General features: G+C 37.5%; 1 protein-coding gene across 4 annotated transcripts; it reads left to right on the top strand.

Moving 5' to 3' along the window:
- Positions 1–599: 599 nt before the first annotated feature.
- On the top strand, positions 600–22,455 carry msrb3 (methionine sulfoxide reductase B3). 4 transcript variants are annotated; one of them, XM_007259743.3, is made up of 7 exons: positions 644–753; positions 3,803–4,035; positions 9,619–9,727; positions 12,656–12,733; positions 13,540–13,568; positions 20,632–20,729; positions 21,520–22,455. In XM_007259743.3, exons 2-7 carry the CDS (start codon positions 3,909–3,911, stop codon positions 21,691–21,693), a joined length of 615 nt encoding a protein of 204 aa, XP_007259805.3. In that variant the 5' UTR covers positions 644–753; positions 3,803–3,908; the 3' UTR covers positions 21,694–22,455. The 4 variants fall into 4 exon arrangements, with proteins under 4 accessions (XP_015463968.3, XP_007259805.3, XP_007259807.3 ...); XM_007259745.3 differs by lacking the exon at positions 3,803–4,035 and adding an exon at positions 5,521–5,685 and having other exon boundaries at positions 663–753; XM_007259744.4 differs by having other exon boundaries at positions 665–753; positions 3,868–4,035.
- Positions 22,456–23,124: the final 669 nt, after the last annotated feature.

Raw genomic sequence — 23,124 nt, 5'->3', positions numbered from 1 at the left:
AAGATATTTTGTCTACTATTTTTTTGTGAATAATCTTGTTAAGCACATTTCGTTTTAGCAGTGTTGTTAGTCTCCTATGAAAAGGTAAAAATGTGATTAAAAAATTCTGAAGCTGCTTAAAATGAAAAGTTTCTGGAAACATCCCACACTGTAAAGTGTAAAGGTTTAGCATACATGCTAACAGGCAGGATTATAGCTAAGCTAACAGTTACCAGACTGGCTCAGTTTATAACACTGGGGATATAAAACGATATTTTGGTTCTTCATTTTTAGTGAATAACCTTGTTAAGCACATTTCGCCCAAGCAGTGATGTGCAACCCCCTATGTAAAGTTAAACAGGTGTTTAAAATTATGGAGCTGCTTTAAATGGCAAGTTTCTGGAAACATCCCACACTGTAAAGTGTAAAGTTTTTAGCATACATGCTAACAGGCAGGATAATATCATTGTTTCTCCGTTTATAACAGGGGGGGGGGGGGGGATATAAGAGTATCCATTAGTATTTTCTGCGAGTGTTTTATGTGTTTGGTTCTCTTTATTCCGCTGTGTGAAGGTAAACGGGCGTTATTGCTCATATTTGGCGATTGTGGCACTGTGGGGAAGGCATTTCCCACAATGCACTGCACATTCCCGAGCACCCCGACGCTGACTGACCGCTTTAGCTGCTGTCAACAAATGCAGCTCGTCCGCCTCCGACCGGCCAGTCCTCCTCTCTCCAGCTTTTTCCTGAGTTTGGCTCTGCTTCTGTTTACTGGTATGTTCGCTTTAGTTCATCAGAAGAATGAAAAGGTGTCCAGTTAGCCTCAGCGCAGAGTCAGCGTTAGTTAAAGTGTTTGTTAGGGTCCGTTGCTAGCTTATGTCTGACGACTTAGGTTATGTTTCACTGTGTTTAGCACTGTAGACAGCAGTGAAACTTTAGCTAAGTAGCTAGGTTAGCTAATTTTGTAGCTAGGAAATAACGGTACTGTGTAATGTGTTGATTATGCTTTTATAGTTATTTTGTTTCTGTGGATGGCTGTCAACAGCCTGCTGTCAGTCTTTATGGACAGATAGCTCGTTATCATCAAACTCAACTTCAGGCTTCCTATAACGGATTCTGGCTAGTTATTGTGTATTGAGTTCACTAATTTAAAAACAGCTAACGTTAGCTAGCTAGTAAAACGAGTATTTTGTAGAAGTCTGTTTTATTAGTTGGCCATTACTAACTACAGCTCTGGAAAAAAATAAGATACCACTTTAAAAAGTATGAGTTTCCTTGATTTTACCAAATTGAAAACCGCTGAAATATAATCAAGAGGAAGATGGATGATCACAAGCCATCAAACCAAACAGGGTTATTCCACTAAATATTGATTTCTAAACTCTTAAAACTTACTAAATATGAACTTGTTTTCTTTGCATTGTTTGAGGTCTGAAAGCTCTGCTTGTCTTTTTGTTTTTTAGCCATTTCTCATTTTCGGCAAATAAATGCTCTAAATGACAATATTTTTATTTGGAATTTAGGAGAATTGTTGTCCGTAGCCTATAGAATAAAATAAACAAAATGTTATTTTACTCAAACATATACCTTAAATAGCAAAATCAGATAAACTAATTCAGAAACTGAATTGGTCTCTTCATTTTTTGCAGAGCTGTATATCTTGTTTGTTAGTTATTTAGCTATCTGGTTATACAAGAATGTCATGGACCTTCTGGTTCAGTGAGTAGCTTTATAAATTACATAACAGATAATAGCAGCTTGACTTGATGCCAGCCATACATCATAAGGCCCAATATAATACCCTCATAAAATAATTAGTTAAGCTGTTGATAAAGCACACAGCTCACTGTTTAAACATGAAATGCCTCCCCAAACTAAAAGCAAAGCTGTTAACTAATTAGCTCATATAGCCAGCCATCAACCATAAACATTTCCAACCAGTTCCGGATCTCTAAAAAATATAATAGTGGCTTGTGCAGTTAACCTTTGGCTGCCAATCTCATTTACCAGCAAATTGCTTGACAGAGTAGGCTCCTCATCATACTAGGACTGAATGGCATTTAGAAGGAGCATTGTGTTCATAGCACTGGAAGATTGCATGCAAATCAACTAGGTTCAGTGGAAATGTCTGCTGGAAGTTTACAGAGCACAGAGCTCATCCAGCCATCACAGCCTTATAAGGTTATATAAAGCTGTGAGTATCTGGGGGGAGCAGACTGAAGCTATGAATTTCACCATATCTACTGATCTTCTGATGCTGTGTCCTTTTTTTTTGTCTCACTGAATTGTCTTAATTTGGACATTTGTACAGAAGACAAAACATATGATGTGACCTTTGCCTAGATACTGTCTACGGAAGGTGGCTTGTCTCAATAAATGAGGGACTTTTCTCATGCAAGTGAAGGTCTAGAATTTTTAATTAAAGAGTGACTCTGCATCGGTTGAGTATTGTAGAATTGTAGAAAATGTAGAAGTGGGTAAGATATAAGTCTTTAGTATCTTAGAAGAGCTTGATAAGGAAATTTATCTGAATTATGTGACAGTTGAAGCAGATAAAAGTATAGTCCATGTCTTGTTTCCTGTTTGGAAAACCAGGCCTTAGAATGATGATTTCATTTGCAGATTCTGACAGAAACAATAAGGGAATGGTGCTCAGTAATGCCTGGTAGTTATTTATATGAACCTAAATGATGTCAATATGATTTATTTTTGGAATTTGTCACTGTGGGATTCAGAAGGATTACAGAATGACCCACAGCAGTCGATGGAATGCAAGTGGCGTGGACCTTGAGTTAGGAACAATTACAGGCACAGGCTGAAGAACTGAGCATACCCTGCTATTTATAGACAGTGCTAGTGCTTCATGTCTGTGTATTTTTAAAATGTGGCCTCGCTTACACCAATAAATCGTAATTTTTGAGCATTTTGGCACAAATAACTGTAAATAACTGAAAAAACTACGTTTTTATCGTGATTTAATTTATTGAGGAAACATAAATAAAATAATGTGCCAGAACATAAATAATGTACATTCCACATGTTATGTTTTTAAGTTGCCTCCTACGTTGCCCCTCCCCCACTAAGTTACATTAATCAGCCATAACATTAAAACTACTAACAGTTAAAGTAAACAATATTGAATATATATCTCAGGTGTTTTTTTAGAATTAATCTAATAATCTCCTAGCAAAGTGAAGCTATAGCTAGAGTAGCATATCATTGATGCAGTGCAAAAACAATTAACTACATTGTTCTTTACATTGTCAAAATGCTTCACAGTTACACGCAACAAAATATTTTTCAATTGAATCAACTAAGAAGTTTTTCCTTCTTCTGTAAAACTGCCAGTTTGAAGCAAAGATATTTGTTTAACTGTTTGTGTTTCTGATTTTTGTTGCTTTGTTACCTTTTGTAAATAACTTATTATCTTATGCCCAGTCCTGTAAATAATTTGTACATGTTCTATTCATGCCTGCTAATTGAAGACTATTACAGGAATTAAAGGCCAATTTGAATTACATTAGGTTCTGATGAGCTAGTGCTGACCTAGCAGACACTTTTAGCAGACACTTTTGGCCAGGAGATAAAAATATCCCTCTTCTGTGTCCCAGAATCTGCTTCCTATCTGCCACTAGATGGACCTCTCACATAAACTCTAGCCCTTTTAAATCTCAAACTGTGTTCTGTTACTTCAGTTGCAGTCTTGTCATACATGCATTATGCTCTAATTTATTACTGCCCTCTATTAATGAATGTCTAATTTTGAAGATTAGGCCTGAACTAGCGAGTGCTCTTCTGAAATTAAACTTGTTTGATTCTGTAGCTTGCTCTCTTCACACCTTTCTGCTGAGTGACCCTCGCCCACTCGTTCCAACTTCTTCCGTATAGCTCCGCCCCACTGTCTCTGCTCAAGTTTGCTATAAGCCAGGATGGCTTGGCGTCTTCTCCGGTGCCTGGCCCCCGTGGCCCCGGTTGTGTCCTTGGCGATGCGCCAGCACAGAAGGACCACCTTGAATGTGGGGCGGCTCCTTAATGTCACATCACCAGCTTCACTAGGTACTGTAACTTAAAACCCTCAGCTTTAATTTTGACCACCTGAGGAGGGAGGTTGTCTTTCCAAGGCTGTTAATGAGCTTTCTGTGTCACCACATTTTACTTTAGTTGACAAAACAGTGTTAAAGGTAGTGTTTTATTTTTTCCCCCATTAGTGTTCTCTAGCCGACCTGTTAATGAGGCACCACATTCATTTCACCCATATAAAGTATAAGTGAGTTACTAGTTGGGTCTGACTGATACGACTGAACTTCTTAAAATTCTAATTATTTCCTGGATTTTAAGATTTTAAGTTATTTTTTTCCCAATATGTAAAATTAAGCAAAGAAACAAAACATTTATTTTTTATGTTTTAAATTAATGCCTTTTATTAACCTTTAATGTAGAAATGTAATTAAATTTATAAACACTTTAAATGTGAAGCTTTAATGTGAAACTTTAAATGTGAAGATGTGTACAAACATTTGACTGATACTATATGTTATGTAATTGATTAAGGATGTAAGAAACTTTTTACAAGGGCCAAATTGTTATGAAACATCATGCAACACTTGCAGTGTGTTCTTAGTTTACTGCTGTCAGTAACTATCAAAAGAGATCAAAGGACCTATTGGATCATAAGCTTGAATTAAAATGCAATCTTTCATGCAATCTATGGATGCCTCATTTATACAGTATCTAAAGAATCAGCTACTAGCAATTTTCGGGAATTTTTTGATTGTAATGCAATGGCTGGTTTGTGTATATTATCAGTCAGACCCCAGCTAATAACATAGTCTTCCCTTTGCTTTTAGGTTAGTTTTCTTCCCATCAGAGGGTCTTTAATGTGCTACAGCCAGAGTGATCACTGGTGTTTTTGACAGACAGAGAATTCTTTGGCAAGTCCTTTTCATCCGCATTCTACTTTGGTTATCTATTTATAACCATTTTCTTTTCGTTAGCTTTGTTCTGTACAACTCTTTTCAGAAATGACAGCACCTCAAAAGCTATAAAAAGCCAGTACTCAAGTGGAATAAAGCTTGTTCATTGCATTTCTTGTTTTGAGGATCTTCACAGGTATGGCAGGGAAAAAACATGATTATGTATGATGTTTATTCTGGGAGGGGTTGGCTTTATGTGTAATTAATCTTACCTTGTTTTAATTGAAACTTTCTAACTTCATTATTAACCCCCTGTTCTTTTCTCTAGTCCTCCTTTAGTGTGTAAATCCTCTGACTGAAATTCATTTCAAATCAGTTCAGTCTCTTTGCCTGCGAGGAATCCCATTTGGAATAGGTGCTTGATGTTAACACCATGATCTGTACCTACCATCCTCTCTTCCTTCATCCCGTCATTTAAAGGGCATTTCCTTGCATGAGAGTTGAGATGTTGGCCGCTCTGTGGTTGACCTCTTTACCGTACGTGTACTTGTCTGTGACTGACATCCTGTGTTGACCAGTGTTGTGTTTTCTGTCCTTCCTGTGCCCCGCCTGTGTTTTTGTTTTCTAGCCTGAGCGGCAGACGGCCCTCTGTCGCTTGCTCTCCTTCCAGCAGCAGCAGCAACAGCATCAGCATCAGCATCAGTGGTAACAGCAGCCATGTCCGGGTTCAATCTGCTGCATCTGGTGACCAAAAGCCAACCTGTTAAACTCAAGGCCTGCGGGCTTCCCTCAGGTCCACTGGATGCTATGTGTGTGTGTGCAGTGTGTGTGTAGTGTGCTCTGCCTCTGCGAGCTCTAACACACGCTTCCCTCTTTGTGCGCACGCGTGAGTGTTTGGCAAGGGGCTCGTGTTGGGTTCGAACTGTAGTCACTTGCAGGAAAACCCTCCTTGCAGAGTTTTTAACCTGACAACATAACTTAAATTCTGCTGTTCAGAAGAAACACAAATGTAATTTGGGTCCTATAAATGAAATTATTTCAGTTACAAATATGACTATATATATATATATATATATATATATATATATATATATATATATATATATATATATATATATACTCTAAAAGAGTTACCCCTTGTTTTTACTTAATAAGAAGTTTTTACTTAACAACTGACCCAAACTGTTTATTTTGTTTAAGTTTAAATATTTATTTTAATTTCATTCAATTTTAGTTCCTAAAGATTTATAATAATTAAATGATCTTTAAAAGAGTGTGCTACAGGTTCTTTGAGCATTGCCATTTTGGTCCCATAAAGAACTGTTCTTTAGAAGAGATGTTTTTGCGAACAAACTTTAAAGAACATTTACATAACTGTAACTGTTATATAAACTGTTAAAATGGTCTTCAGGCAGATAGTTCTTTCATAAAAATGTTTCATTTAATGAATCACTCAAATAACCATTTTAAGCACCACCTGGAAAGTTCCTGATGATTAGTTTGAGAAAACCTTTTTTCTTTTTTCTTTTGGCGAATTAAAACCCTGCAACATTGCTGCACAGGGATATGAACTCAGTAGTTGTTTGGGGAGTGTTGTTTGGGGGCCTGTTACAATAATTAGTTTTTTTTGGTCGATGAACTGCCCAAAAAATGATTTCTATAAATGATATTATGGTCATATTAGGACATTATCATGGCACTTTATTACACTTGATTTTACAACAGTGTAATAATGTATTTGCACATTTCTTTTGAAGAGCAGTGAACTTCCATAAATAAAGTAAATAAGTAAATCAATTCATTTTAAAGAAAGCCATCATACCTACTCATTCACAAAAATGGGCTCTTCTTGCTAAATAAACACAATGGGTAATATTGAGTTCAGCATAAAATACTAAGGTTATGTCCATATATTGTATGATAAAAATGTAATTATTGTGCCAGACTTACTAAGAATTTAATTAGATTGTCTAGATCAGTGACATGAATGTGAGTGAGGTTTTCCTATTTTAAATTTGTCAAATGACTAATATCAGATTAGTACTTGTGTCAGCTGATCTAGTAAGGACAGTTGTCAGAATAAGTCTTGGGAGAGGAGATAAAATTCAGATATAATTTAGAGATTACAGAGGAACAGCATGCGCTGTTGTTTTTGTGAAGGGTTTTTTCTGCATTTGACAACCCCTTGCTATGAAATGTCACATTTTTTCTTTGTCCCTCCTTTCTCTAGATTCTTCAGTTGCTCATGGATTAACTCCTAACATATTCTTTAACTTCTTTTATAAGCTTGCATGCACAGCTGAGCTTCGAGTGTATTCTTTTATTTTTTTCTAAATCACTTGTCACTTTGGTCCTAAATAGATTGTACGTTAGATAATAGAATTGCACAACATTTTTATGTAGTGTAGTAGGTAGACCCCTGGTCACAATCCACAGGAGCTTAGTCTGGGGTGTAACAAGTCTGAACACAGACATGACTATGCCTGAATTTTGCTGGTCTCCCTGAGTCTGAGTGTTTTGTTTTTACAACAAATTGTGGGACGGATAGCAGCTATTTAAAACAACACAGATAGAATCATACTGAGGCAGAATGTTGGGAAAAATGTGCTCTTGATACTCAAAAACTAAACAATTTGCAGAGACAACATGGGTCAAATTCCCAAATTTCTTTAGATGCCTCTTCAGAAGCTCTTCTGGACAAATAAATAAAGCTACAGCTCTCTCTCTCTCTCTCTCTCTCTCTCTCTCCTCTCTCTCTCTCTCTCTCTCTTGGTCTCTAATATGATCCAGAAGTGCCCTAACAGAGAGGAAGAATATGGGGGAGTCCTGTAAAGAAGGGACCCCACCACCCCTCCTCTGCATTCTCTGCCCCCATTCCTCCCTGAATTTGTGTCAGAAGTAACTTTGTACTCACTGGACAGAGAGGGGCCCATCAATGAAGCCCATTCACCAATGGGACCTTTTAAAGACCCCATTATTTCATCTGCTCACATGGTTTCAATCTTGTGGGGAGATGGGGAAAAGTTCTCCACATAGCCCAAGTGACAGCCCCAGTGCACAGCCCCTCTGCAAAGCAGCAGCACTAACTAACACAGCCACCACAGGCCCCACGTGCATCGTAAAAGTGTTCTGATCTGATGAGGGGGACTTAATTAATATTAGCTGAAAGAAGAAATAATGGGTGGAAGTTGTATTTCAGCGTTATCTACAGTGGTCCCAGCGGTGCAGACGGGACCCATTGTGAAAACCCTGCTTGCAAAGTTTATTATCAGGGTTATTAGGAGTTAAAATGAAGGAATTTCTGATTTATAGCATGTTGTATTTAGTCTCACTGGATCGTTGGTGTTGTAAATTGTTAATACACAGTGTCATTTTCTTCATGGATGGAAAAGGGTGTGCAGAAATGTCTTTATTGTTGGGAGGTTGGAATGTTCACTTTTGGTAAAAACCTACTGCCCCCGTGTGGGGATAATAACTCAAGTCTCATTTGACCTCTAGAGGTCACCATTGTTGCAACCTTAGACAGTCTGTGCGCTCTCACTGTTGCCTGTAGTGGTAGAAACTCCCTTCCCTAAGTAACATGAACGTTTACATGAAGTCGTAATTTCACTGTAAATAACAGAGTGCAGTGTGTGGTGATATACTTTGGCTGTAGCACATCATTTTGCACTGACCTGCTGTCTTGAACATTCTTAAAAATAAAGGTACTTGAAATGGTTCTTTGAACGATGCTGTTGAAGAACCACTTTTGATTTATAATGTATATCAGTAATATGTGAGTGTGAAGAACCTTTGAATTGAAAAAAAATAAATAAAAACTTTCAAGACTTCATAAAAAAGGGTCTTCCCACTCTACATTTTTGGGTAATAGTTTTTTCTATGGCATTTCTTAAAGAACCATTTGAAGCACCTTTATTTTTAAGTGTGTAGTACAGTGTTCCCATTGTTATTGTATGTTTTTTTTCCAGGCAAGAGTCAAGAAATACCCTGACGTGACAAAAGTCATGGAGTAGAAACAAGAACTAGTCGCTTGTCCATTTGCACTGACCATTCTAGACATACACTTTCAGTCAAAATCGTTCACTGTGTTTGGTATAATGCTTTATTTGACTTATTACTGGTACAAATGTGACGCTGTGAAACGAGAAGTGTTAAATATCATCCTTTCAAACTTCACCATTGTCTCATCCATCTGGCAACAATCAATAATTCATGTCGCCTTGCCATGAGCACGTTAGCTTGCAAATGTTTAGCTTTACTCATAAGAAAACAGTTCACAACTCATACAGGTGTGAGCATTTCCAAGCTGTTACCTGAGGTAACACTTTATGATTAATTTATATACAATTTATATATGTATGTACTATGACTTTTGCCATGTCAGTGTAAGAACCAAAGCTCTCAAAATACAAAAATGATCCAGATCACTTAGAGCAGCATGTACTCCTGATAAATGTGCTTTACCATCTTCAGGCGCATCTGAGTGCATGCTTTTGCGTGTCTGTAAAATATATATGCATATATAGGAATGTGCGCATAATTTCATGTTCGCCACACACCGATAGCACAGTAAGCATTGACTCCTGCTTGGAACAGTGGTTGTCATTAAAACTGCTTATATGATGGCTTGGTTTGGTTTGCCCTTTCTTTTGCAGTGGCAGTAGTATCAGTCGCAGTCAAGTCTGGAGACACTGACTTGCATTCTACACATTTTTAACCTCTCTAGGGACATGCCGCTCGAAGAAGACGTGGCCCAAAAGCTTTCCTCAGGAGGAGCTGAGGAAGCGCCTGACTCCCATGCAGTATCATGTCACTCAGGAGAAAGGCACAGAAAGGTGAGACCATCACTCTGTGAAGTAAACACTTTTATGGCCTGGAGGTTATTTCAGGTACCCAAATGAAGGGTTTTTCAGCCTAAGCCTCTGTGGGCTGTGTTTATGGTTGATCAGTGAAAATTATTAATATTCATATTACTTCAGAGGTTATTGAGCTGCACATGGTATGTAAGACCTATTCATAAAGTCACCATGGTGGTGAACTCTGCTCTCTATGTAGTATTTTACATATATTCTGTAAAATCCATAAAAAATTGTCATGTTAATGAGTTGCAATTAATGACCAATGCCAAGTGCATGTTCAGTTGCTTTAAATAAAAACATAAATAAACTTGTACTACTGTTTGGTAAAATACAGCTGAAAATTACCTATATATATATATATATATATATATATATATATATATATATATATATATATATATATATATATTTATATATATATATATATATATATATATATATTTATATATATATATATATATATATATATATATATATATTTATATATATATATATATATATATATATATATATTTATATGTCTGTATATTTACCTATTTTATAAACATATAATATAAATATAGTAATATAATAATGTTCAGATACAACAATACGTTTCATCCACCCTAGCTCATCCACCTTGTAAATATAAAGAGACAGAAGCTTTTCTGGTTTATTTTTTGGTTGTCTGCTGTGTGTGAACCCCTCATACTGACTCAACATAGACTCACACTGCACCATTATGTCAGTGCCACTGCAGTACTGAGTATGACATCATAATGATTTCAATACATTTAAAACAGGCTTTTAAATATAAATTTAATCATGATGTTTATGTGAGATGATTTTGAAAGAATTGGAAAAAAGATAAATAAATATGAGAACGCTTTTTTAACACATTTTTTAAACTAGTCTAGTTTTTGTAGGACAGTTGAGAGTTAACAACTTTTAATTGTCATTTATTATGCAAATTGAAATCTGGCAGTGCGTTTGAATCTGGCTTTTATGCATGAAAAGCTAAGAGCTGCTGTGACGTCACAATCATTACAGAGTGCGCAATGTTTTTTTTGTTGTTGTTTTTTCTAGGTAAATGAGTTCAAACATTGAAACCCAAAATGCATTTTAATGTTTTGTTTGTTTCATTCCTTTCCTTTTATTTAATCCGTTTTATTTTTTCTTGGATTCAAAGAGCTGTGCAAATATTCAAAACATCCGCCGTACAGATTTATGGATGAGAAATGTTTCTGAGATGTGTCACATGAACTTCCTGTCACGCCTGTATGGACGGTTGCCTCCCGACTGGCCCGAGCTTGTTGCTGGCCCTGTTTGGCCTGGCGGAGCTGAGTGGTTGAGGGCGCAAGCGAGTGGCAGGACTGTGCCAGCGGGCGTCAGGGTGCGTTTGGAGAGAAGAAGGGGGAACTCTGTGGCTCGTCTCCCCCTCTCACTGGGAAGCACACGTGGGGAAAGTATTTGTCGGCCCATTGGTAGGAGGAATGTGAAAAATGCCTCCGGCACCGAGCCTGCATGTGGGTGAGGGTGCTGAGCTTTCTGAGGCTTGTGGCTTGCTCGCCGGCAGTGTGGCCTGTGGCTGCAGCCCAGCCTGTTACCAACCGAGCTGCTCCCCTTTTAGATACGCTGTCCCACGGCATGTCGCCCTCACCGCAGCCAGATCAGGAATAGCGGTGTTTGAGTAGACGGTTGAGCCTCTTAACCGTAGCGGTCAGAATGAAACCGTTGATGAACTGGCTTGATTCTGATTCTTCATTCTTGATTCATGAGTGAGAGAAACCTCAGTGAAAACAACAAAAATGCAGTTTGTTAACAACTAAGAGAGACTTCTAAAACAGTTCCGCTTCTTAAAGATGGTTGACAAAGCCACGATTGAAGCTGCTGAAAATACACGGTATGCACATATTTGACCACACATGTTGATTTAATTGTGTATTAATGCTTAATATATATGAAATTAAAACTATTATCTGTATTACTTTTACCAATTTAGAAAGCCTATGAAAATACTTCGATATATATATATATATATATATATATATATATATATATATATATATATATATATATATATATATATATATATATATATATATATATTTACTTTATTTTTTTATTTTTCTTCCAATTTTTCAAACTACCCCAGAGAGGGGAGATACAATATAAAAGATAAATGCAAAGAATAGTTTATGTAGATACAAATGTAAACAGATGTGCCAAAATATACATGTGTCTATATTAATGAGAGAGAAAAAATTACAAAACAGGAAATTAGACTGTACTGAAGACACAAAAGAGGCCACTTTGCTTACAGTCAGTTTACATGTTGTACCGTGAGTTACATTGTTTTGCATAGTGATCATTTTCAAAATACTTCTTTAAGACTTACTTTGTTTTTGATAAATTATTTGTTTTGCGTTTGATATTTTACAGCAACAAATTATTATTTTTTTATTCCAGACAGTATAAAACCAATATATTTTACATTATATGGTCAACTTTATTACATTTTGTTTATATACATCCATTCCTGCATTACAGGCATTCAACACATTCCAAAAAATGATGGAGGATGGTATGGGGGAATGTCAGTACATTTCTGTGATACAGCGTTAATGCAGAAAATTATATAGAGATCTAAGAGCAATTGTGCACTGTTGCACACCTCATGTGTTTGCAGGAAGATAAGAAAAATACACCTGAAACACTTCCTCGCTTGGTATCCTTAGTGCAAAAACGTATTTTTAAGTGTTGCGGAATAGCAACATTACGTGCATTACTGTCAAGTTTTTTTGAGTGTTTAGCAGGCAGCAAAAAGCAGTACAAAACTTACACTTTAAGGGCTTTATTAAACTGCTGTGTAGCCTTTTTTTAAGGATATAGAATAAACACTTACATGTATGATTACTTTTCTAGTGCATTCAGAGGAGAGTATGCAGACCACAAAGAAGAAGGAACGTATACCTGTGTTGTTTGCGGAACCCCTCTGTTCAAGTAAGTTTTTTCTTTTTTTCTTTTTTTTGGTAGTTAATTTCTAGTCACTGAATTAGTTATTATTTTACATGATTTCTTTTTTATTTATGCCATTCAAACTTACAAAATGTAAGCAAGATGTAAAAACACTGGGGTTCTATGAAAGTATAAAAGTAGAGCTTACATATCTGTTCTACTCCTAGCAGAAAGGCTCATGTAGCTCATGTGCGAGTTATTGTTTTGTAAGCACTGGATGTGCTTGGAGAACGCAGTAGCCAAGCTCACGCTCCAGCTGAAGCCACTGTGTGTCTCTGGTGCGGTGTAATTGGTGGTTTTGGCTGCTCCACACGTGGCCCAGCTGCAGGCCCAGTTGGCTGCGGGCAGCCTGAGGTTAACTCTACCTGACAGGGTGTCCGAAACCGGCCCAGGAGCCATTACCAGGTCGCCTTTTTCCCACAGCTCGCTGGAGAGCATCAAAGGCTGCTGAATTTATGGCTGGCGTTAGCCCATATCTCACAAACGATGTTCTCAAAGGAGACAGGCAAAGCCCTCATACCTTCCCTCCTCCAAACTCTCATCCCAGAGTGCACAAATTGCCTGCTTATTGCTCACTAGATATTTCCCTTTTTTTGTGGAGGGGTTAGAGGAATGAGAGAAAATGAAACACTCACGAAAAGAGTAGCTTCAGAATGGAAGATTGAGGTTGGTGTTGGACTCTGATTTGACAAGATGAAAAATGTTCTCCCATGTTCTGTAAAAGTATTGCTGAACAACCCAAATCTGGACTTTTTTTAAAAATGTAATAACTGTTTGACTTTGTATTGCAGGTCAGATAAAAAATTTGAATCGGGCTCAGGTATGTTTTACATTTGACACTAAAATTATGCTTTATGAATGTGTGATATGATTTTGAGTTGTTGTTGTTTTAAAATCTATGATTTAATGTCCAGTTAAAATCTGCAAAGTTAGCTTTAATTCAAGGTGTTAAACAAAAATATTGAATAAAAAGAAACTAGAATTAGAGCTGTTTTTCGTATTGTTCCACCATTTTTTAGACCTGAAAAAATATATTTGTGGCCAGTTGTGGCCTGTTCTCCCATTATTGATGACAGATTAAAAATTATAAAAGGTCTGGAGTTCAAGTGTTGAAATTGCATTTGGTAGCTATTCCTGGGAACTCTTAAGGTCTGTGGTCTGTATGTGCTTTAGAGAGGGGCTGATACAAGTGAAGTAGACATTTCAGTTTGACAATGCAAAACTAACTTATCAGAGAGAGAGAGGTGAATGTTTAAGAGTGGCCAAATCAACAATTTTAACATTTTAAGAAGGAATGTGGTTTTACAAGCCTGTAAAACCACGAAAGACAGATAAAGTAGATGATTACAGCATAAGTGTAATGGCCCAAAACACACTGTGATGATTTGTGAGCCTGTGAATATTAAAGAACTATGTTAAAAATCTAATGTATCATTTTGCAGATATGGGCCTGACTATAATTCAAATATGGAACACAAAAGTCTGGATATTTAGGTCAGTGTTAAGACAGAAATCAAAAGGATTCAAACAAATGCAGACAGGTCCAGGACATGTAATCATCCGTGTGAACATGGCTATATTTATGCATATAATAAAAGTGGGCTGAATCTAGTATTTTTTTTGTCATATGTGACACTGATGTTATCAAGTGTGGCAGGGTGAAAAGTACAGAAGTACACTTTTGTGTTAATCTGACATTTTCATTTCTTTTTTGGGCCACTTTTATATCTGATACATATCTAATATTTTGCAACGCAACTCAGAGAAAGAAAATGACCAAAACACCATTTAGGAAAGTTTTCAGTGGTAGGATAAATATTTGTGGTGATGTCTTTGTTCAAACTGAATTGGAAGACATATACTGTAAACTGTGTGTAGGAAGAAATAACGAAAGATGAAAAATTAAGATTTTAGGAAACTAAGGAGGTAACAAGCTTGAACACTTTCTTTATGTTGAGCACAGTTCTCAGCCATTAGAACAGCTTGAAAGCTCCTGTGATGATGAGTAGGATGAAACTTAAACCTGTTATGAAGCATTGTCTTTTTGCATATGTGCGTCAGTTTAGAAGCATTAATTATTTTGACCAATGTTGGATATACAGTAATGTAAGTCACAATACTAAGATAGGATTTTTACACTAAAACAATTGGTAATAATTGCATTTAGATCTTTCACACTAACACAGTTATTATAAATATATTGAATTGTCCTGAAAATATTTTTTTGTAATTTTAAGACCATTTTATGCCACTGGTCTAATGATTATATAACACCATAATTATGCGGTTACAATATTTTAAAGAGCTAAACATGTAATGTCCTAAATATATATTTTAGTTAAATAAAATTATACTGTAAAATACAATAATACATTAAAACCACAGCTTTTTCTCATAGGTAATCACTCAAATTGTAGTCCTTCTCAGGTTGAACCAATGCAGTTTAAAAAGGCCTTGTATTTGCTGATCCTGGAGCTCCGTCAATAAAAGTATTTCCGTTCAAATTAAACACAGTACTGTTATAACAAACCTGCTAATAGACATCCACACCTCTTATATGCTAACTAGAAAAGAAAGCTGATCTGCAAAGTACCCCTTGCAAAGCTTGTTGGACATCATTGGTAAATTGGAGAGGTCACATGACTGTCCCAGTACAATTTGTTTTAGCCTGGGAAAGGATCTTTCTTGTATGTTTAATTGTGGGCTAAATACTGACATGAAAGTCCAGGCTATGATGTTTCAATCCAAGTAATCTAGAGTAATTTGGGGAAATTGCGCAGATCAATTATCCTGTGTAAACTGAACAGTCAGATCACTTACAAATTACACTACCGGACCTCCTCTGGTAAAGCGAATCTAGCTAAAATAAAGCACACGTCTACCTTTACCTTTAGTAGTTTCAGAATTATTACTAGGTGCTACTCATTTGGTCTGTTAAATGTAGCCATTACAGACTTTGAATTGAGATGTACATTATATCAGAATTATCTCTGTGACTCTAGTATAAATAAGTATAAACTTGGTGCTTTTGACTCTTTCTTTCTGTCTCTGCCTCTCGCTCATTTTGTGTTGCTCCTACTCCTCCGAAGGGAGAGTTTGACCTCTTCACCCTCTTTATGGTTGATTGCAAGGACGAATGTGTACTCAGTCAGCTGTCTAATAGGCGCTAAGTGCAGGCTACAAAAGCTCACATGCTTATTAATCTGAGATACATTACCTACATAAAAAAACACACTGACTTAAGAAGCTTACAAAATATCCAGCCAATTATTTTAATGAATACTATCTGCCCTTCTGAGATTAATCTATTGGCTGTAAACACTGCGCTGCTGTCATATGTAATCCTTTGGAATTCCCCAAATCTTAATTTGTGAGCAGTGAACATTGCGATTCCATCTTTATTTGCAATTAGCGCATAACTTTGAGCATGTTTGTATCTCACTGAAAAAAAATGATTGTGTCTAGTTTATTTATGCCTCTTTTTCCCTCACATACTTTTATCTAATGAAGCTCTAGAACTGCTACAGCAGTGAGCAGGAGGTCAGGAAGCACAGGCCTAGTATAGACTCTTGAAAATTAAGGTTCTTTGAAAGGTTCTTTTAGTGATAAAGAAACAGTTTTTGCTTCTATGAAGAACTGTGTTAAAAAAAAACACATAAGCAGTAAATAGTGTTTTAAAGGTTCCTTACATTTACACTCATCCTTATTACAAACATGGGTCTCAAAAGGAAGATTTTTAAAAATATATATTTTTTAGTATTATATTTTTAGGAATGATGCTGATATATTATTCTTTGTGGTTATTAGCTAACCAACAAATTGTTTTTACACTGCATTTAAACCAAACTGTTTTACTTGTTTCAGATTGAAATCTTTTAATCAAAACATTTTAGATCTTAGGTCAGAACTTTTTGTGACACCTTTCACACCTGCACAACAAAGTCAATTGGTCTGGACGAACACCTTTACTGTGGCTGAGTATTTTCATGGATATTTACTGATCTAAATGATTTAGAAATTATCCTACAACTGCTTTTTCTCATATCGGAAAGTCCCTCAAACTGTCCACGTTTTGACTGACGTGATGCAAGGACAGTTTGTTAATGCCTCACAGCTCTAGACTCCAAAACATTTACTCTTGTGGTGTTGCGCACACTATTTTTATTCGCTCTCTGTTCAATCTGTATGCATGCAAGAATTCTCCACAGAAAACAACCTGTAATGGGAACCATGTGGGCCCCCGTCCTGAAAAAATAGGATTTCTGTCTTCGCTGAGGAGACGAGAGCCAAAACCTCCTGCATTGCATGCGGCCCGTGCAGCAGCCCCGGCCTCATATAGACTCAATTTCCTGTTTTGTTAGAGCGCTGCTACACTGCTCCATTCACTGGGCAGCTCGCCCTGCCGATAAAAAGCTCCATTAGATCAGCGCAGTAACGATCCGCCGGGATTCTCCTGCTCTGACTCATAGGATTCCTATATTCCCCTGAGAGCTTCCTGTGTCTGAGTGGAATTTCGTTTCTTTGTAGTTGTGGCCAAGCACTGCCTCCCTAGCTGGGGAGGAGGGAAAAGAAGGGGGTTGATGGTCGGGGGAGGCTGGAGTGTGCTGGGCCTGGAAGGGGGTGAAGAATTGACTTCTGCTTTTCACCACAGATAGCATCTCGCCAGTGATCTGCCTCCTACAGAGCTTAAATCTATCTCCCAACACAGGGATAACTCTACCTGGGCTAAGGATGGTCCCCGCAGGCCCATAGAATCAGAGCGCGCTGGTGTCGCTGGTCGGTTGGACGCATAAGCGTCTGCGACGTGCTCCCTCGCTACCCATGCTTTGTCTAAGCCCCTGTTGATGTTCTGCATATGGTCTCAACCGTCAGGGCCTCATGTCTAGTTGGCTGAAAGGAAAAAGGCTCTAGAATTACCAATGTATGGTACCGCTTAGCAATTAAGAAGGAACATGCTGTTGGTTATTGAACTCGGGGTGAAAGGCAGGATAATGCTAAGGCGGTGGAAACCTTAGGGGTTGGTTTATTTTCAGCTCAGCCCACTGCTCCTGCCCCCGTACCATTTTTTTTAGTTTTATAAATAACTTTTTTTGATTTCACTTATGTTTTGAATCAAGTTAGCTCCAGGGATAGAAAAGACTTCAGAGAAAAAATTGAGCCAAGGCTTGCAGATTTAAATATTTTCATTTTATATTACCTTTGCCTGCCAACATTTTACTTCATACCCTCTGAATCATCAGCGCTCCAGAGAATGACTAATTCAAACCAAAATTGTTTCAAACTGTCCTGCATGGGAATTCACAACAGTCGTAACTCATACTTCGATCTCGCCACCTAGATCTGAAGTGAAGTCCCGAAGCGAGGCCTTTAGCTGTGATTACTCTGTGTATTAATGTGGACGGCTGCTAAAGCAAGTGTGCTTATTTGAAGCAGTGTAAATGCGAGAGCGCCATAGCTCCCTCTCCTCCAGATTCTCCAGCTATCCAGGGAGCCATGAGCGGGACCACCCGTGAGCCAGCACGGCCTCTCTTTCCATTCGCTTCTCCTGCTACAGAGCAGAAATCTTTCAAATGAAAGTTGTGCAGTGCAGAGATAGCCTGCTAGCTCACTGACTGTCTTTCATTGACTGTCTAAGCTTTGCAAATGCCACAACTTCCTGCAGAAATGTGGGGTGCATATAGAAATTAGAAGTAAGTCATTTGTGAAGAAGGTGCAGGCAGAATTTTCAGAAACCTTCAGGTTTTTATGTTAAAGAGGAGTTCCAAACTCAAAAAGAAAACTTTTAAAGAAGAATTCTAATATTTGTACCAAATTAAAAGGGGTTAAAACGCAAGCAGTGATTCAGAGTGGTCTGATGTGGAATCATCAGTTTCTAGAAAAAACGTTAAGACTGTTCGCGGTGGTGATGAAAATAAATCTGAAGCTTACAGTAAATTCTGAATATTATGGCTCATGCCTTTGCTAACTGGGTTACTTGAGTATGTGTTTATAGCACTTGACAATTCATCTGTTAAGTGCTGTCATTCAGCAACAAGTGGGAGAGTGTGACAGTAGTGGAGAAACTACTCTTCGATATACAGTTCTGCATAAACGCAATAACCAGAATGAGATGTAGTGATTTAAAATATGTTTTTACATGATATTAATATCAGTTTTAAATATTTAGTCTCTCCCCATTTATAAAGATCAGAGCCTAGTCTTGTGCAAATAAAAACATAAGCTGGCCACTGAATAAACACACTTTCCAATAAGGCAGGGGTGTCCAAACTTTTTTTGTTGGGGGCCAAAAAGTGGAAAAATATATTTGAAGTCACGGGCCCCACTCCGTAATAAAACAAATAATGAAATACACCACTTTAAATAATACTTTTTTCCTAAATATTTTATTTACACACCATTTTACTTGACTTACTATCTTTATCTTTGACAGTGTTGTGTAAATTAAGATTTTTTTAATTGATGTTCAATTTCATAATGTGTCTTTATATAAACTCCTTAATTACGGCAACTTTTAGACTCTTTTGCACTGTTTTTCTGCACTAGAAATGCGCACCCTCTCCGCTTTTAGACTCTTTGGCCCGATTATCTGCGCCAGAAATGTGCACTCTCTCCGCTTTTAGACACTTTGGCCCGATTATCTGCGCTAGAAATGTGCACCCTCTCCGCTTTTAGACTCTTTGGCCCGATTATCTGTGCTAGAAATGTGCACCCTCTCCACTTTTAGACTCTTTGGCCCGTTTCTGACACCTAGCGTCCAAACTTTGAATCTCACATTATAAAAACCTGCTTAACAACGGGCCAAGTTTCATTCTATTTCTAAAATACCTTGCAGGCCGCTCCAAAAAAGGAAACGGGCTGTAGTTTGGACACCCCTGCAATAAGGCCTCCTTTACCAACAGGACTAATACACATACATACACGCAAAAAGAGACAAGAAATGTGACTGTTCATTTTCATATAGGAACTGCAAAAATGCTAATAAAAAAGATAGTATTAAAGCTCCCACACCCCCCCTGAAAAAATCTGATCTGTGTCACATTAGGGCATAAAAATGAGATTCAAGTCATTTTAGCCTGATGAACATAGATTAAAAAATAAGTTGCTATAGAGGGTTCTTTTAAATATGCCATATTTGTTGATTCCATAAAGAAGTTCCATTTTTCTTTATGCGTCCAAAATGTGTTCATTCATACAAAGAAGGAATTTAAAAGCTCCTTATCTTACCCTACCCATTAGCTTCTGTTTTAAGTGACAACAGGTTTTCTGTTCTCGCTGCATCAAACCACATGCTGCTACACATGCAGCAGATAAAGTTTAGGTTGAGGGCGCTAGACTGTTCCTTCTTTTAAACACTTGGGGGGAAAAAATAGAGGGTAAAGGTAAAGAGCTATAGGGGGCACTGTGCTTCTTATCCTCTGCAGCCCTTCTCAAAAACATATCCTGGCAAACATACCCTGCTGCTTTACATTCTGAGCACGCTGAAATGTGCTTTATGTTTAATAAAGGCCACTGCTGTATTCTGCCCTTTAATTACGAGGCAGGCAGGGATCTCCCTAAGCAATGAAAGGGAAGTTGGAGGGGGGGCACGCCAAACGTCTAGTCTGGAATGAGCTACAAAAATAAACGCTTAGCCGTGGCTTGGCAGCGTTAGATAAAAAGGAACTTGTCCTGTAGACGGAGCGAAGGCCGAGACGGAAAGGCGAAGAAGCCAGGAGGTAGTAGGGGGATTCCGTCGCGTTAGAGCTTCCAGTTTAGAGCAAACAAGGATGAATAAACACAGCACACTCATGCATAAATGAATTTCTAATGTAACTTAGTTTACAGTACACAACCAATCCGTGCTTCTTTCTTACTCTATTTATTTTGATTTATTTTTTTTACAGGATGGCCATCATTTTTTGATCTGATCAAAGAGGAATCTATAACAACTATGGATGATTTCTCCTATGGTATGCACAGAGTGGAGACTGCCTGCAGTCAGGTAGGAAAGTTATTCAATTATTAGGGGTGAACTAGCTCTGTCTTCTGCCTAGATTAGCATAAAGAAGGTGGCACTATAAAGCCATAGATCATAGACCAAAGACATTAAATCCCGCTAGATGCAAATTGCTGATGTAACTGTTTATCTATAACAAAAACCATAGTGGGTCACATAGAAAAAGTAGTTACAGCCTTTTTTTCTTAACCAACATTTTTTTTGCTTCTGCACAAATAGCAGCCCAAACAATGACTGCAGCAAGTTTGTGCACCTCCATATTGGCATCTAAATCTTCTAGGAAAAGCGAGTCACATGCATGGTTACACATGTGCTCAGGAATATGGTCGCATAGTCATGCCTAGTTGTGTAGTGTCTGATATATATATATATATATATATATTGGTTCAGATTCTACAAAACAGCAAAAACAGTTGTGTAGTGTTGTAATATGTCTACTCTGTTTATAATCTGCTCAAGGCTTTACTCAAATTTCTGTTTTTACAATAAGACAGTTTCCCCCAAATCCCAATATATTGTCTTGATTACAGTTTTAAAAACTATCTGAATATATTGAATTCATATATCGCAATATATATCAAATTGTACGGTTCACCAATTCACATCTCTAGTAATTATAATTATAGTCAAATACTGTAATGCTTTTCGTTCAAAAATTAGACAAAATGTAAAGAAAGTCATTTAGATTTCAAACAAGTCATTTTAAAGCAGTAACAGTATGCAAAAAACACTACTGTAATGAACATATTTTGACTGTTTTAATGCATGTTTTCAGTGTGGCGCTCACTTGGGACATCTCTTTGACGACGGACCGCGGCCAACTGGGAAGCGCTACTGCATAAACTCCGCCTCCCTCAGCTTCCAGCCCAAAGACGCTGCTGCTGAAGGGGTCGAACCAAGCGGAGGAGCCACAGGCCAGTCAGCGTCCTGTAGTAAGAGTGAGCTTTGAGAGGAACTTTTGGAGACCAAGCAAATATCAAACCCTCAGACCCTTGGGGGTACATCCCTTTAAAAATCACCTGGACTACCAAACCCAGATTAAACCTGACATGTTACAGGTAAGCCTAGCAATAAGACGAGAACACCCTTACCTTAAATATCTGGTCTGGTCCTCCATGAACCAGAAAACTATTTTTTTAGTAGCAGAACATCAACAGCATCATTTCAATGGCCTTGGCTGGTTTGCCTCCTCAAGTTAACTGCCCATCAGAATGCACCTATGCCTAAATGTTCGAGATGTCTGTAAAGTGAACCCGCTCTCCCGGAAATCTGCACTACTGCTTTTATCATCCACTAGGAGGTTTTGATAGTGGAAGACTATGGACTGTGGGATTTTCTCCTCAAACATATAGCAGGATGCTGTTGCTTGTAAATGAATTATATATGTGTACTTTCTCAGAGTGATGTGTTGTTTTTGAAGTGATATTTGATACCGGGAGGTCATGGGTTTCAGGAAAATGCTATGCAAAGTGCTCCTGTAAGCGGTAAAATAAGCATCAAGCAGAGAACAAAGCATTCTTTCAAATAAAATGGAACAGATGACAAATGTTTAGTCTGAACACAAATGTAGCCTGACTTTTAAGGGTGCTTTTTGTCTCCCTGTTGGCGGTGCCTCTTTTTTTCCTCTTGGAGTGGATTTTTTTGTGATAGGGGGAGGGGTGTTGATTTACTGATGGTGTTGACAAGTGTTATTAAAGAATTATTGAGTACAGTTTGGCAGACTTTGTGTGTATGAATTCATCTCACACCCGTAAATCTACACATTCGTTTAGCCCACGGGAATCCTCATGAGCCCTTCTTTGTGATAGGACATCAAATACCTACTCTAACTATCAGGGGGAGTGGCTGTGTGCCTACTGAACAAGACGTACATTAACTCCAGCTGCTCCAAGTTACAGTACTGGCATTGTATTGACCTGACCTGAAAGAGGTAAAAGCCAGATCTAAATTTTAACCTTTAAAATAAAGGTAGAAAACTGAGATTTAATAAATTGACACTTTTGCACGTAAAAATCTGAAAACGTATAGGTAATAAAAGATCCTGCTTAACTTTTAGTGAAAGTCAATATAAAAAAAAATATATATATATATATATATTTGTTCCCTTTGGAGCTTTACAGTTGGTTTATTTAGAAAATGAAAATTTAACACACTGCAAAAAGACAATTGTTAAGTATGTAAAAAGGAAAGAGTCAAAAATAAATAAATTTTTGCATGACAGCAATGATCTATTAAAAGACATTTAAATACAAATACTTCAAATGTTTCTTTACACTTGCAGCCTCATTATCATGCAGTATGAGCATGTTCGAAACAATGCTGCTGGTAGTAGAGGAATATCATAATTGGTTCCTAAGCAAAACATTTTGGAACGCAGCAT

The sequence above is a fragment of the Astyanax mexicanus genome, chromosome 2 (genome assembly GCF_023375975.1).
Source record: "Astyanax mexicanus isolate ESR-SI-001 chromosome 2, AstMex3_surface, whole genome shotgun sequence".
Classification (NCBI taxonomy): Eukaryota; Metazoa; Chordata; class Actinopteri; order Characiformes; family Acestrorhamphidae; genus Astyanax; species Astyanax mexicanus.
This window is presented reverse-complemented; position numbering and strand designations above follow the sequence as displayed.